The sequence below is a fragment of the Sphaerodactylus townsendi genome, linkage group LG14 (assembly GCF_021028975.2).
Source record: "Sphaerodactylus townsendi isolate TG3544 linkage group LG14, MPM_Stown_v2.3, whole genome shotgun sequence".
NCBI lineage: Eukaryota > Metazoa > Chordata > Lepidosauria > Squamata > Sphaerodactylidae > Sphaerodactylus > Sphaerodactylus townsendi.
In genome coordinates, this window is record NC_059438.1 from 25,031,936 (window position 1) to 25,046,431 (window position 14,496).

The 14,496-nt window shown below is 56.4% G+C and overlaps 2 protein-coding genes across 3 annotated transcripts; one reads left to right on the forward strand and one right to left on the reverse strand.

The window, feature by feature from the left end:
- The first annotated feature begins 339 nt into the window (after positions 1–339).
- CDK10 (cyclin dependent kinase 10) lies at positions 340–7,859 on the forward strand. The gene is made up of 13 exons (XM_048515725.1): positions 340–467; positions 2,735–2,807; positions 3,407–3,478; positions 3,603–3,705; positions 3,973–4,054; positions 4,543–4,610; positions 4,726–4,778; positions 4,872–4,941; positions 5,220–5,279; positions 5,448–5,571; positions 5,829–5,968; positions 6,589–6,641; positions 6,733–7,859. The coding sequence occupies exons 1-13, from the start codon at positions 348–350 to the stop codon at positions 6,831–6,833; spliced, it is 1,119 nt and encodes a 372-aa protein (XP_048371682.1). The 5' UTR covers positions 340–347; the 3' UTR covers positions 6,834–7,859.
- A 705-nt stretch (positions 7,860–8,564) lies between these two features.
- SPATA2L (spermatogenesis associated 2 like) lies at positions 8,565–14,473 on the reverse strand. 2 transcript variants are annotated; one of them, XM_048515723.1, is made up of 3 exons: positions 14,378–14,473; positions 12,425–12,734; positions 8,565–11,613 (listed from the first exon to the last, which is right to left on the reverse strand). In XM_048515723.1, the coding sequence occupies exons 2-3, from the start codon at positions 12,731–12,733 to the stop codon at positions 10,564–10,566; spliced, it is 1,359 nt and encodes a 452-aa protein (XP_048371680.1). In that variant the 5' UTR covers position 12,734; positions 14,378–14,473; the 3' UTR covers positions 8,565–10,563. The 2 variants fall into 2 exon arrangements, with proteins under 2 accessions (XP_048371680.1, XP_048371681.1); XM_048515724.1 differs by lacking the exon at positions 14,378–14,473 and adding an exon at positions 14,265–14,367.
- Between the last annotated feature and the right edge of the window lie 23 nt (positions 14,474–14,496).

Here is a 14,496-nt window from a genome sequence, read left to right on the forward strand (position 1 = left end):
CACACAAGTCTCTGCGTAGCCAGGCAACCTGACTTCAGGAAAATATTTTGTTTATTTTCCTGTCGGTAACATGTTCAGCCTGACCTACCTCAGTGGGCTGTTGTGAACATACAGTAGAGGCGAAGAGGACAGTGTAAGCTGCTTTGGGGCCCACTGGAGCGAGAGGCAAACAAACAAACACGTGCAGCAATTCTCTCTCTTGTAAGGGGGCGGTCCGCTGGAGCGCTCCCCCACCCCCCCGACGTTGGGCGCAAAGCCCGCCGTGCTTAGCAACCGTTGCTAGGGTCGCGCCTGGCGGAAAACCCGGACCGGAGGGTCGTACTGCGCCTGTGCGGAAGTGTGTCGGCATGCGCAGAGACTCCGTGTCTCTGGGGCGCGTCATGGCGGACCCTGCTGATGCAGAGCCGGAGGCTTTGCGGTTGAAGCGTCTCCGCGGCGGCTTCTTCACGGTGCCTCCGGAACACAGGGTGAGTGGCGGGGACTACAACTCCCAGGAGCCTCCGGGCTCGGCTCAGGTTGTTCCCCCCCCCCCCCCCGCCCGAGAAAAATGCATGCGGCAGAGCTACACCCCCGCCGGGTGCAGAAAGATCGCCGTGTCCAGCACTGACTGTGCCACGTGTGCCCATGCATTGAGTGCAGCGATGGTGAACCTTTTTGAGACCGAGTGCCCAAATTGCAACCCAAAACCCACTTATTTATCGCAAAGTGCCAACAAGGCTATTTAACCAGAATACTGAGGCTTTAGTTTAGAAAAAACTGTTGGCTCCAAGGTGCATGTTACTCAGGAGTAAGCTTGGTGAAGCAACCATGCAACGCTTCGATTGGGTGAATCACAACCATAACCCCATTGCTAGGTAACCAAGCTTACTCCTAGGTAAAGGATCGTGCCCAGGCTAGCCTAGATGTGTGTTTGGGGGGGTGATTTTCCGCCCCCCCAATGAACTCTGGGCTCGCGTGCCCACAGAGAGGGCTCTGAGTGCCACCTCTGGCACCCGTGCCATAGGTTCGCCACCACTGATTTAGTGTATCTCCATGGAAAGGTCAACTGGAAAAAGGGCGGGAGAGATAGACCACCTGCAGAAAGTCCAACCTGAGCATCCAAACGATGGCTGTTCAAGTGCGAGCAGGCGAACCCCCTGGGTCCTAATATGACCCTTTCGTGGAAATGTCACATCCACTTTTTCAGTGTTGGTCAGTGGATCTTGCCCACAATTTCATAGGATCACCATCCTTTTAAATTCGAACATGAGCGCCCCCCCCCCCCCCCCCCCCCAACAACAACAACCACCACCTTGCCTCTAGAACGCAGACAGGCTGCATTGTTCATACAGGGTAAAAGATGTGATTTAAACTACACAATTTTATTAATGCAATTAAATGCCATAAAGAATTTCATAAGAACATAAGAACAAGCCAGCTGGATCAGACCAGAGTCCATCTAGTCCAGCACTCTGCTACTCGCAGTGGCCCACCAGGTGCCTTTGGGAGCTCATGTGCAGGATGTGAAAGCAATGGCCTGCTGCTGCTGCTCCTGAGCACCTGGTCTGCTGAGGCATTTGCAATCTGAGATCAAGGAGGATCAAGATTGGTAGCCAGAGATCGACTTCTCCTCCAGAAATCTGTCCAAGCCCCTTTTAAAGCTATCCAGGTTAGTGGCCATCACCACCTCCTGTGGCAGCATATTCCAAACCAATCACACGTTGTGTGAAGAAGTGTTTCCTTTTATTAGTCCTAATTCTTCCCCCCAGCATTTTCAATGAATTTCATAATATACAGGGGGCTTGTCTGCTTGTTCCTGAACATTCATTGTTTGGATGCTCAAATTGGACTTTTTGCAGAATTTCTGTATCTCCTATGTTTTCTATCTACTTGCGTGTTTTGTTGCACTTTCTGTGGAGATATATTACATGCATGGCATGTATTGTGTAGTCATTTCTGGATATTGGAATTATTCTGTAGCTTTGGGTGTAGTTCTTCATTCATTTTTCTTGGAGTCTGATTTGATGGCACTATACCTGATCTTGCTTTGGTTTGTTGATCTAGCAGGTTGCCTCCCTGCCAGGTGTGCAATCCCTCTCATGCACACACCTATGCGCTGCTGCGGGAGGCTGCGGCACAAATGAGGTTTAGATAGAAGTGGGAAAGTTCTGCAAGAAACGGGCTTGTTCCAGAGTCAGGCCTTCAGCCCCAGATGTCCAGCCAGCACTGGGCTGAAGAGGTGCAGCTGGGTTGCTGGGCTGGCCTCTTCCACTGGCGAACTGGAAGCCCTCCTGTAACTTGCGAGCCATGTAAACACGAGCCCTGTGAATGCATACACATGTTTGTAAGAAGAGCCAATGTGCTTTCATGTTGCCATTGAAACCAAGGACTAGTACCTGGATGAACCTGTCATGTTGTACCTGTGTTGAATGCCCGATGAGAATTATTTATTTATTTATTTATTTATTTATTTATTTATTTATTTATTTATTACATTTATAAACCGCCCTCCCCCGAAGGGAGAATTACTTGAGACATGCATTAAAATAATAAAGTGCATATTCCATGTGCATATTCCATGTGCATTAAAATAATAAAGTGCATATTCCATGTTCATTGTAACACGTGAATGAGGCTAGACTTTCTCTCAAAAAGTAGACTCTGTGTGGGATGCAACTTCCATGTAGGAGCTGACCTTTGCTGGTGTCCTGGACATCTCCAAAGGGCTGGCTCTGTGACACGTCTCTCCTTTCAGCTGGGAAGATGCCGGAGTGTGAAGGAGTTTGAGAAGCTGAACCGGATTGGAGAAGGGACCTACGGCATTGTGTGTGAGTGCGGTTTTCACCGTGTGTCTCCTACAGCCCCAGAGGCTGGCGAGTCCATGTAGCAGCCTGACCCGTCTGGTGTTCCCCTTCCCAGGCTACGGCTCTTCCCTGGGGATGTGACTGCAGCCGTCCTGCTTGTCGGACCACAGACGGGATTCAATGGCTTTGCCCACAATTCACACATTGAGTCATAGAGAGATCCAGCTTAGTTGGAAGCCCTTCTAGGGAGCTCGAGTGAATGAGGTTTTCCAGAGCCTGAGCAGCAGGAACAGCTGTGACTGGCAGTGGCCCTTCCAGGCAGAGGAGAGCTTCCCTCAGCATCTGCTGCTTGAGCTCCTTTAACTGGAGAGGCCAAGAACTGAACCCAACACCCTCTGTCAGCACGGTGTCTGCCCTGCCACTAGACCAAGGTCTCTCCGGGGGTCCCAGGGACATTGAGCCCTGCTGGTTGAGCCTGGGCCTGACTGCGGGCTGAGCACAAAGCGCCCCCCACCCCCGGCTGGCTTCTCTTCAGGGGGAGGGGCTGCACCAGCAAGCCACAGGGCGGAGGAGGGGCAGGGAGGCTTCCCAGGATCAGTCCCAGGATGGCACTTCCGTTGCAGACCGTGCTCGGGACACCCTGACCGATGAGATTGTGGCACTGAAGAAAGTGCGGATGGACAAAGAGAAAGACGGTGAGTGCGAAGGGAAACCTCCGGCGCTTCCTTGGTCTGTGTGTAGAGGGGGTGGGGGAGGCAAGGCTGCTGCCTCTGCTCCTGCTGCTTACTGTGCCTCCCCCCCCCCCCTTGCCCCCTGCAGGAATCCCCATCAGCAGCCTGCGGGAGATCACCCTGCTGCTAAAGCTGCAGCACCCCAACATTGTGGAGCTGAAGGAGGTGGTGGTGGGGAATCATCTAGAGAGGTACTGGGGTTGCTTGTCTTTTCACCCAACCAAGACTGCCGCTTATGTCCTCTTGGTGGTTTTTCGAGGGACCTGGTGGAGTGGCATGGCATGCAGGATGCTGTGGGTGCAGGCAGAGGAGAAAGCCAAGCGTGGCTTGCCGGGCATTTCCACTCCCAGACAGGGGGCCTGCTGCATCCGACCCTGTCTGTTGGCCACGCCCCCTTGGGCGGCTGCTCTCCAGCCTCCCGCAGCAACCAGAGACAAGTGATTGTTGTTCTCCTGCAGCATTTTCCTGGTGATGGGCTACTGCGAGCAGGACCTGGCCAGCCTCCTGGAGAACATGCAGGTTCCCTTCTCTGAAGCCCAGGTAGGGATGAGATGGGTGGCAGCTGGACTGGTGGGTGAGGGCAGGGAGGGCAGTGAGCCATTTTGCTTCTTGGAGAGTCTGGCTCTGCCAGGTCTAAAGGCCTGCCCTGCAGAGGCGTCCCTGGGGGTTCTGCTAAATGATGGACGACCCAAAGCAAAGCCAGGGGGCAGGAAGGGCTTTCTGCTTTCAGCAAGTCACAGCCAAAGGAAGTAGGAATGTTTATGGGGAAGCCTCGGGGTCTCAGTGCTGGTGGCTAGATGGGCAGCAAGGAAGGGCCGAGCCTGAGACCTTTGTGGGTCTTGCCAGGTGCTTGTGCCAGGTGGTTTGGGCACACTGTGTTTTTGCAGATGGCAGCTGTCAGGAATCATCATTCTAGCTTTACAGGTTGGACCTCAGGAAGAATCTGACATGGGCCAGAACAGGGTATGGGCCGTTAAGAAGAGCTTCCCTCTTAGCTGTGCCCAATTAATGCCTCCCCATCTGTGCAGGTAAAGTGCATCATCCTTCAGGTTCTCAAGGGCCTTCAGTACCTGCACGACAACTTCATCATTCACAGGTGAGGAATGGGCAGGGACCCACTGAGGCTGATGTGCAGCTTCCAGGCCCAGCCTTGCTCCTTCCTCAGCACACACACCCCCCCCCCTCACCTGGGTCTTATTTTCCTCCATCAGGGACCTGAAAGTGTCTAACTTGCTCATGACCGACAAAGGATGCGTGAAGACAGGTGAGGCCCCTGCAGTGGCTAGCCCGCTGCTCCACCCCCTCCTCCCAGCTTGAAATGGCGCTGACTTGGCTCTCCTGTGTCCCCTTTTTGCAGCGGATTTTGGCCTGGCTCGTGCGTACCGGGTGCCGCTGAAGCCGATGACCCCCAAAGTCGTCACGCTGTGGTGAGTAGCTACTCCTGACCAGCCCAGTTGTCCTGCCTAATCACTATGTGGCAGGTGAGGAAAAGGGGCTTAGCTTGTCCCTTGAGGGGTTGCAGATTATGGGCCCAGCAAACCTCTGAATCCCTCCAATGCCAGGAGGCAGCACCAAGAGAAGCCCTCGACCTCCAGAGGAACTGGTTGGCTGCCGTGTGATGGGAGAGGGTGCTGGACTAGACGGGCAGCTGCTCTGATCCAGCTCTTCTTATGGTCTCCGGCGTCTCTTTTCTTATATCTTGCAGGTACCGAGCCCCTGAACTGTTACTGGGAACAACAACACAGACCACAGCCATAGATATGTGGTGAGGGACGCTCCCTTCCAGTCGGGGGATCCAATTGGGGGGTGGGGAGCGAGAAAGAAATCAGGAGGGGCCTTCTGGGCCTGCCTTTGGAGCTCTGGGAGTGGCTCAGGGGAAGCCCAGGCCCGAGTGGGGCGTGTTCTTCCGTGCTGATGTCAGATTTCCTGGTAGGGCAGTGGGCTGCATCCTGGCCGAGCTGCTGGCCCATAAGCCTCTGCTGCCCGGGAGCTCCGAGATCCAGCAGATAGACATGATCGTGCAACTCCTGGGCACGCCGAATGAGACCATCTGGCCCGTGAGTGCTTTCTTTGCCTGGCCCCACTTGTGAGGGGCTGCACGTGGGTTCTCCGCTTCGAACCCCGTCCCACAGCTCCGTCCTTTGGGTGATAGACCTGCAGGTACTGAGGGCCATCTAACCTGAGCCCCTGCCTGAGAGCACAGCTGTTCACCTGCAGCCCAGGCAAAAACCAGGCCCCCTGCAAGAGGGCCCTGGGAGCTGCCTCTCCAGGAACTGCCTGCAAGTGACCCTCACCTCCGCCTCCCATCCTCCAGGGCTTCTCCAAGCTGCCCCTGGTGACACAGTACACCCTGCGCAAGCAGCCCTACAATAACCTGAAGCACAAGTTCCCGTGGCTGTCAGAAGCTGGCCTCCGCCTCCTCAATTTCCTCTTCATGTACGATCCTAAGAAAAGGTAACTAGGCAGGAAGGAGGCCCCAGGGCTCCCCCGCCCAGAAGCCTCACAGGCAGGTCTGCCTCCCCAAGGGGTAGCCCAGAACGCAGGCGGGAAGGACCAAACAGCAGCCACAACCACCCACTCTGCAAAACAGAAACGGGGCTGGCCACCGGAGCAGCTGGCTTCAGAGATCTCTAAAGGAGGGTTGTCTTTGCCCACACAGAGTTTACCCTGAAGTGCCCTTGACAAGCAGTGGGAGGCAGAACCATCTTGGCAGGCACAGGGGATTATCTCTCCAGGGGCGGGGCTTCTGCCCGTTTGTGAGGACCAGGAGCCTCCTAAGGACGGGTGGCTGTTAGCGCTGCAGTCAGCCCTAGGCGCTGTCCTCCGTCAATGGGAGTCTGCCGGGCACAGCTTCCTGACCGACAGCCTGGGTCACAATCCCACCCACGAGGGACTCCCCCATCTATGTAGCCAGTTTTCTCTTATGCCACCGAGGCTGTCCGTTTGGGATGACCACGTCAGGGGTGTGGGGAGGAGAAACAGTCCCCTTTCCAGAGAAGGGCTTTCCTAGACAAGTCAGAACCACTGAGAGGAGTCTGTTGGCCGCTCACTGGCTTCCCCCTCTTTTCTTGCAGAGCCACGGCCGGTGACTGCCTGGAGAGCTCCTACTTCAAAGAGCAGCCTCTGCGTAAGTCTCGGGGGGGGGGGGGCGGCACTCTCAGCTTTGGCTGGGCCCCTCCCCCAAGCGCTATCTGACCCGGTCTTCTCCCTCTTTCCAGCCTGCGAGCCGGAGCTCATGCCAACGTTCCCCCACCATCGCAACAAGCGGGCTGCTCCCAGCACCGGCGCAGAATGCACAGGCAAACGCAGCCGGCCCTGAGCCGGTTAGGCGGCACGTGAGGTAGAAAGGAGTGGCGCGTGCATGCCGGGCACCGTTTGCCTCCAAAAGAGCCAGGGTCTTTCATGAGAGGAAGAGAACTCCTCCACACTCGGTCGTGGGCTGCTTGAGGGGCCCTGAGTCTCTAGGAACAGACAGGAGGAGGACGGTGCCGCACGCACCAAACAGTGTCCTCTCGCTGGGTGCCTCTAGAAGCTGACCGGCAGGGTGCGGTGGTGCCAGCTGGGCCTCCATTGCTTGCTCTTGAGCACATAACCACTCTTCACCACCAAGTCGCCTCTGTACTGTCAGCAGGGCAGGCTATTCTGCATGTTCCTTTGTACAGCCGAGGGCTCTCTCAGATGAGGACTACAGCTCTGCCTTGGAGAGTGGGCTGGCTGGGTGGCAGGACTGTACACCACACAAGACAGTATTGGCAGGCAGGTGAGACCATGAAGCGAGACACCGATATAAAAGGGGACTGCTCTACCCGCTGTTTGAGCAGAGACTTTGGCTTTTTCACTCCTCTGTCAATTTTCTCGGAGCTTTCTGCTACAGCCTCAAAATCTCCCCCCCTCTCTGTCTCCACTAGTTCAGACCCCGTCAGCATATATTTAAAGTTTAAGGGCTCTCTGCCCCGCTTCATACTGGCTTCCATTGTACATTGTTTGCACTGATGCCACTCGTTCACCCAGCAGGGAAAATCTTTTGAAGCGCCTCCCGATCTGTCTTAGTGTTCACCATACCGAAACATTCGGTGTAGCCTGCAAACCTGGCTGCCACCTCGCTCACCCCAAACCCTCCACAACGATGCTGAAGGGCACGGTCCCACTGTGAGTCCTTTGGGGGCTGGCCGGCTGCTCCTTACATTTGTACCCTCCACCCCTCAGCTTTCTGATGTAATAAGTTATAAATTGATGGGAGACCTCATCTTGCATTTCCACAGCTGCTGAATTTATTAATGGATTTTGGGCAGGGAACTTTAATCAAGCAATTTTGGAAGCTCAAATAAATGCCTGCTGTCTCACCTGTATCTGTGCGCTTTTTACCCCTCTCAACCAACACCAGAATGCAGGTGAGGCAGGCCTTACCTTTGCAGCAGCCACACTGACCGACTCAATCAAAGCCTGTTAATAGTTTCACCTTCTACCACTTTTGCCCAGTGGAGCAGCAGTGGCGTAGGAGGTTAAGAGCTTGTGTATCTAATCTGGAGGAACCGGGTTTGATTCCCAGCTCTGCCACCTGAGCTGTGGAGGCTTATCTGGGGGATTCAGATTAGCCTGTACACTCCCACACACGCCAGCTGGGAGACCTTGGGCTAGTCACAGCTTCTCGGAGCTCTCTCAGCCCCACCTACCTCACAGGGTGTTTGTTGTTAGGGGGTGGGGAGAAGGGATAGGAGATTGTAAGCCCCTTTGAGTCTCCTGCAGGAGAGGAAGGGGGGATATAAATCCAAACTCTTCTTCTTCTACCATTAGGCAAACTGGCCTCTTATCCCCCCGATCATTTTGTAAAGGGCATGCAGCCTCTGGGGAGGGGGTTGACAATTTGCCCGTGGCTGTAGCAGCTCGAGGAGCTCACACTGGACTCCCTTAAGCACCCTGGGGGGCAAAGGAGTTAATTAACCTGCCACTTGGCCAGAGTGCGCCATCTTGTGCCACTCAGTTTTTCTGTCACCCACTTCAAAGTGGCAGCTCCAGTCTGGGCATCACCCAAATACCTTCTGCCATGGTGTAGCGCTTCTCATAGAGGTTTTATTAATTTCGTTAGATGTTGCCTACATGTCAATTTCAACAGCTCTTTGCAAAAATATGGGCTAGACACTCACAATATTTCTGGCAGCTGAATCCTGATCACACGCTCACATCCCCCCCCCCCCCCACGCTCCACCTTCCCCCAGGTAGTGGCTTTTGCTGCTCGACCAGAATCATGGCATCGAGACACATACTTGCTATTCACAAGTAAACTTTCCATATTGAGAACGACTGGGAAATACCGAGTGCTGACAAAAACGGTCCCAGCACTGGCAAATAAGTCTAGCGCTGATAATCAAGGCCAGTCGGCAAGAGGCACGGGAGCCAGGCCAGGGCCCGGCAGAAGCCAGACAGGGAGCGGCCCTCAGCAGCAGGGCAAGTTCCCAGAAATGCTCTCTCAGAGCTCCTCAAAGCGCCCCACTGAGTGCCAGCTGGGGACCTGACTCAACCCACGGCAGCCATCCTGCCCAGGAGAAAGGAGGACCATCCAGCAGCAGACTTTGCAGTCCTTTCCCCCCATAGTTCTGCACGAAAGATAACGGAATCCCTACCGAGACTTCTGCTGCTTCCTGCAAGTGGCGCACGCGAAGTGGTGCGCGTGAAGCTTGTTGCACCGCTGGAGAAACAGAATTTGGCTGCCAAGGAGGCCGTTCCATAAATAGCTGAACAAACAGCCTCCCTCTGCACCTTCCTCCCACCCAGTCATTGCATTTCTGCCTACACAAGATGGGATCTGGGGCTTTGTGCCTGCAGGAGGCTCTGCTTGGGTGGGGAGGAGCTGAGAGTCGGGGGTGTGTGTGTCAAAGGCCCTTTTCCTGCCACCATCCCAGCTATAGCAGCCCTCCACAATGTCACTGACCTGTCCAAATCAACAGGGTTGAAACTACCAACACTGACAAGGTCCCTTTGCTGCCTGCTCTGTTGCTCAGCAACCAATGCGAGTGGTGAAAAGCCACCCACTTGACACCCATCTCTTTGCCTGCCTGTTCACAACATATTTTCTGGGCCGAAGGGAACGGGATTGTTTTCAGACGGCAGGAACGTCACATCTGGTGCCAGATTCTCAGGCTTTCTGTGTGAGACTGAAAGTCTTCCTTGGACTGTGTGTGACCTTCTGGCCCTTCCAGTCTTGAAAGCAGCCAACTGACTCTTGACTCACCTGGCCTTCCCATTTGCTGATAGACCGGGTGGGGAAACACTCAGTTATCTAACTGGACTCTTTCCCAGTGGAAATTTTGGCCCAAGACCAAAATCCTTTTGCGGACTCTTTCCCCTGGCCCACACAGTGTGTGTGGCGGGAGTGTGTGTGTGTGTGTGTGGGGGGGGGGGGAATAGCTAGAGAATCCACCTTTTCCTACTTTGTGTATTTCACACTGTAGGTGCTGCCAGACACACGAGACAGAGCAAACGGAGGGGGCTTGTTCCCCCGTGGCCCTGTTTTAAAAGTCATCAGCCTACAGCCCATGCAAAGAACACCCTCCCCCAACTTAGGGGAAGGTCCATTAGCAGAAGCAGGCAGACGGTCAGTGCCTGCCGGTTAACCTCGTGGCACCTTCAGCCCTTCCACGCATACAGGTCGAAGCCACGTAGGGCTGCTGTGTGGGGCAGCAGGCAGGGCTCGTCGGTCTGCAGGGGTCCAGCACAGCAGATGGCCCCACAACTCTCCCTCTCTCTGCTGCGTTCTCAGTGTGTGAAGCACCAGATTTTGGCACACGTGGAAAAGGAAAAGCAAATTCACCCAAAGAAACTACCGCCCGCCTGCCCGCCTCCCACTGCCTGCTCTTCTCCTTCCACGCATTTTCAAACTGAGAGGTGGGAGACGTGCTCTCGCCCCTGGATGAGAAGCGGGGAGAAGAGAGAAAGAGTCTCGCAGAAGAGGTGAAAAGCAAGTTTAGTGGGTGCTGCCCCAGGTGGGCAGATGAGGCATCCAAACCCCCAGGGGAGTGGCTGCGCCCCCTCTCCCACTGCTGCCCCCGGCCCTACCCATCCCCCTCTTGCAACAGCTTGTCCACCTCTGTCCGCTGCAGCCAGAGGCGCTGCTGCTTCTCGCTCTGCAACTCTTCGACGTGATGGGAGCTGCGACAGTGCTGGGCCATGTCGCAGATGTTGCCGTGCAGCAACCGGCAGCTGCCGCAGCAGGACAAAGGGAGGGCCCCTGGGAGCAGGCACGAGTGCAGATGGTAGCGGGCGGGCTCTGGCCCCGCCACCCCTGAGCCCAGCCCTTGCGCTCGCCGCAGGCCCACGGGACTCAACTGGGGGCTCCGCAGCTGCCTGGCAGGAGGAGGAGCCGGGCTGTTTGCACCATGCGGCTGCGGGCTGGGACTATCATAGCGGGGACTGGGCGACAAGAACCAGCTTCCCGGCTGCGTGGGGTAATCCGTGTCACTCGACTTGCTGAGCTCCCGCCTCAAGGAGATGAAAGAGAAGGAGGTCTCCAGGTCAGGCCCCTCGGGGGTCACGAGCCCATTCCCATAGGGCTGCTCCTGGCCAGGGCCCCACAGCTGGCTCCTGCCCTCCGACGGGCACTGGGGGCTCCTGGCACGCAGCTCTTTGCTCCTCAGCCTGGGGCTGCTGAGGTGCTCGTAGTGGGGAGGCTGATGCTGAGGCGGGGGCCTGGCTCCCGCCGGCTCGCAATAGGGCTCCAGTCCCTCGGGGCTCTCCCTGTACAGGTCCACCCCATCAGCCGGCTCCACGCAGAAGTCGTTGCCCCTGGGCCAGTGCGCCAGGCTCTGCAGCTTGGCCACGCAGCCCTCCAGGCCGCCCCGGGCCTCCCTCCGGGCCTGCAGCAGCTCTTCAGAGAAGATTTGGCAAGGCTCCAGCTCCTCCACAATCTTGCCCAGGATCTGGCACTCCACCTGGGCCGCAAAGAAGCTGCAAGCAACGCGGAGCAGGCCAGCCCCCGGCGGCAGCTGGGAAATCACCAGGTGGAGGTGGTCTTTCTGGACATAGCCCATCCGGTGGAAGCTCTTGGTAATGTCAGCCTCGGAGAGGACTCCTTGGAGAACGTGCACGTAAACTCCAGAGAAGGTCTGCAAAGAAGGAGACACGCATCAGCCCCCTGGCTCTCCCCACGCAGCATGGGGCAGAGGAACACCCTGCTGTTATATTTAGATTATTTTTATATTCACGTTTATATCCTGCCCTCCACAACAGGGCTCAGGACGGCAAAACAACATAATACAGTCAAAACAATCATCAATCAACATAATAAACAAGAAACAGTAAAAGAATACTGTAAATAATAAACAAGAATAATAAACAAGAAACAGTAAATAAACAAGAAACAGTAAAAGAATACTGTAGAGCAGCAGTGGCGTAGGAGGTTAAGAGCTCATGTATCTAATCTGGAGGAACCGGGTTTGATTCCCAGCTCTGCCGCCTGAGCTGTGGAGGCTTATCTGGGGGATTCAGATTAGCCTGTGCACTCCCACACACGCCAGCTGGGTGACCTTGGGCTAGCCACAGCTCTTCTGAGCTCTCTCAGCCCCACCCACCTCACAGGGTGTTTGTTGTGAGGGGGGAAGGGCAAGGAGATTGTCAGCCCCTTTGAGTCTCCTGCAGGAGAGAAAGGGGGGATATAAATCCAAACTCCTCCTCCTCCTCCTCCTCCTCCTCTTCTTCTTCTTCTAGGTGGCGAAAACCCACCCCCTTACTGTGCCCACAGGAGGCCAATGATGGCAGCAGGTCAGGCCGGAATGCCTGGCGGAAAAGCTCGGTCTTGCAGGCCCTGCGGAAACCACTCAAGTCCTGCAGGGCCCTGATCTCACTCGGGAGCTTATTCCACCAGGTGGGGCCCGGGGCTCCTTCCCCCTCCTTCCTTGATGCCCCAACAATACTCACTTTTATGGTGCTGAATTCTTTGCGCCAGGGGAAGAAGTACAGATTGATGGCTGCCAGCTCCAGCACCTCGAAGGCCCTGGAGAGATTCTGGAGGGCCGCCCCCAGGTCCAGCTGCCCCCGCAGGGCCCCCGCAAGCATGGCAAAGGTATCTTCCCCTTGCAGCGCCCAGTGCAGCTCCGGGTCCTCCAACAGCTGGCGCCACAGCTTCTGTTTCAGAGATGAGTCCGCACATACCCCCGAGTGACCTCTGCGGAAATCCCTCTCCAAGCAGCGGCGGTATTCCTCCTGCAGCGCAGCACTGGGACTCATCCTGCAGCAAAGCAAAGGCCAAGCCCTGAGACCCGCCCCACTCAAAATCTCAGACACCCCCACCTTCCCACAGCTGGCCCAACCAGCACTGCCCCACCTGGATATAAAGGGGGCCACAGCACTTCCAGCACACAGCTGCAAAGTTATCAGGTGAAATTTAAACCCTGTCTCGAAAGACCTTGAATGTAAACTACGCTTCACAAACACACACTGTGCACGCAGAAGGGATCCTCTGGCAGCTCCGGCTACACTTTTTGTACCCTGAACTCAGCAAGCTTTTAAACATTAATTAAAAATTGATCGTTTGCCTTTTTTCCATTAGGAGCTCAGGGCAGCTTGCAATATAGACACAGCACCCAAAAAACCATAAACAGCCAAAATGTGAAATCACAGCCAAGGATAGCCAGTGAATTAATCGAACAGGGTGCCACATGAAACTGCTTTTAACTGGCTCCTAAAGATCAGGGTCCTCAGGACCACTGAAGGGCCGCCGGGGGCCACCCAGCTGCCCCTCCTACCTGCCCTCTGCTACTTGTGCCGATCTGAAGATCCTGTGCCGATCTGAAGATCTAACCGGCTGGCCTTTAGGGATGCAGCAGCAGGGGTATCTTCTGGGGCTTTGTTATTTTACTGCCACATGAAACTGCTTTTAACTGGCTCCTAAAGATCAGAAGGGAGGGGGGGCCCCCCCCCCCCCCCCGGAAAGGTTGTCCCCTGATCCTGGGGCTGTGTCTTCCTTGAGACACATCTTTTGGACCACGTTCTTGATTGGCTTGTCCTAGTCAGCAGGTGAGTTTCCCATCAGGTTAGCTGAGACCCACCCGGTAGGAGCTTTTCCAAGCATGGCCCCATAGTGTCCTCAGGACCACTGAAGGGCCGCCAGGGGCCACCCAGCTGCCCCTCCTGCCTGCCCTCTGCTACTTGTGCCGATCTAACCGGCTGGCCTTTAGGGAGGCAGCAGCAGGGGTATCTTCTGGGGCTTTGTGATTTTACTGCCGCTGAGCTTTTCCCAGAGAGCCTCCTGCTCTTGTCGGTGCCTGCCTGGCCCTGCATCATGTATGAGTCCAAGCCCGGTTTCGGTCAACACATCACGGGGAGATTCATTCCAGGGTGTCAGATTTAGGGACAAGGGGATCCCAGCTGTCCTTGCAAGGGCAGGGTGGGTCGGGACCCCCGACCTTTGACACTCCCACCCACCCACCCACCCAGTCCTTTTTTGAAGGGTCTCCCCCCGCCGCCGGGGAGTGGATCAGGTGAAACCGCCAGAAAACCAGCCAGCCTGTCCATCGCCAGCATCCCAGTGAGGAGCCCCCCGCCCACCCCCTTGCGCCTCCCTTGGTCCAGGCTCAGACACCTGGGGAGGGGAGGGGAGGGAGCGCCACCCCCGGTCCCGCGGCCGGAGGGCCAGAGGAGCCCAAAGGCAGCCAGCGACCCCCGCCGGGCCGGGCCGCCCCTCTGCCCCTGGGGGTCCCTCCCGCTGCCAGGGCGAGGGTGGGGAGAGAGTCCGCAGGATTCGCCCTTGAAAGCCCACCCAAAAGCCGCCGCGCCGAGACACCGAGTTGGGCTGCGCGAAGAGCAGCGCCCGCGGAACGTCCCGCCACAGGAGCCCGGCAACCCCCAGCCCCTCCGCCCGGAGCGCCGCACCTGGAGCACGCGACGTCACACTCGCCTCCCGGAGCCCGCACCCCGCCGCTCGCCCTCCCCTCCGCTGCCGCCCGTCACCTCCGGCGCGCCTTGGCCCCGCCCCGCAGAGATGGCGTCAC

Excerpts from the sequence above, each read along its gene's own strand:
- CDK10 (XM_048515725.1), top strand. The coding sequence starts at position 348 with ATGCGCAGAGACTCCGTGTCTCTGGGGCGCGTCATGGCGGACCCTGCT. Across the intron at positions 4,611-4,725 it reads GACAACTTCATCATTCACAG|GGACCTGAAAGTGTCTAACT; the intron begins GTGAGGAATGGG and ends TTCCTCCATCAG. Across the intron at positions 4,942-5,219 it reads CCCAAAGTCGTCACGCTGTG|GTACCGAGCCCCTGAACTGT; the intron begins GTGAGTAGCTAC and ends TATATCTTGCAG.
- SPATA2L (XM_048515723.1), bottom strand. The coding sequence starts at position 12,733 with ATGAGTCCCAGTGCTGCGCTGCAGGAGGAATACCGCCGCTGCTTGGAG. Across the intron at positions 11,614-12,424 it reads AAGAATTCAGCACCATAAAA|ACCTTCTCTGGAGTTTACGT; the intron begins GTGAGTATTGTT and ends CCTTCTTTGCAG.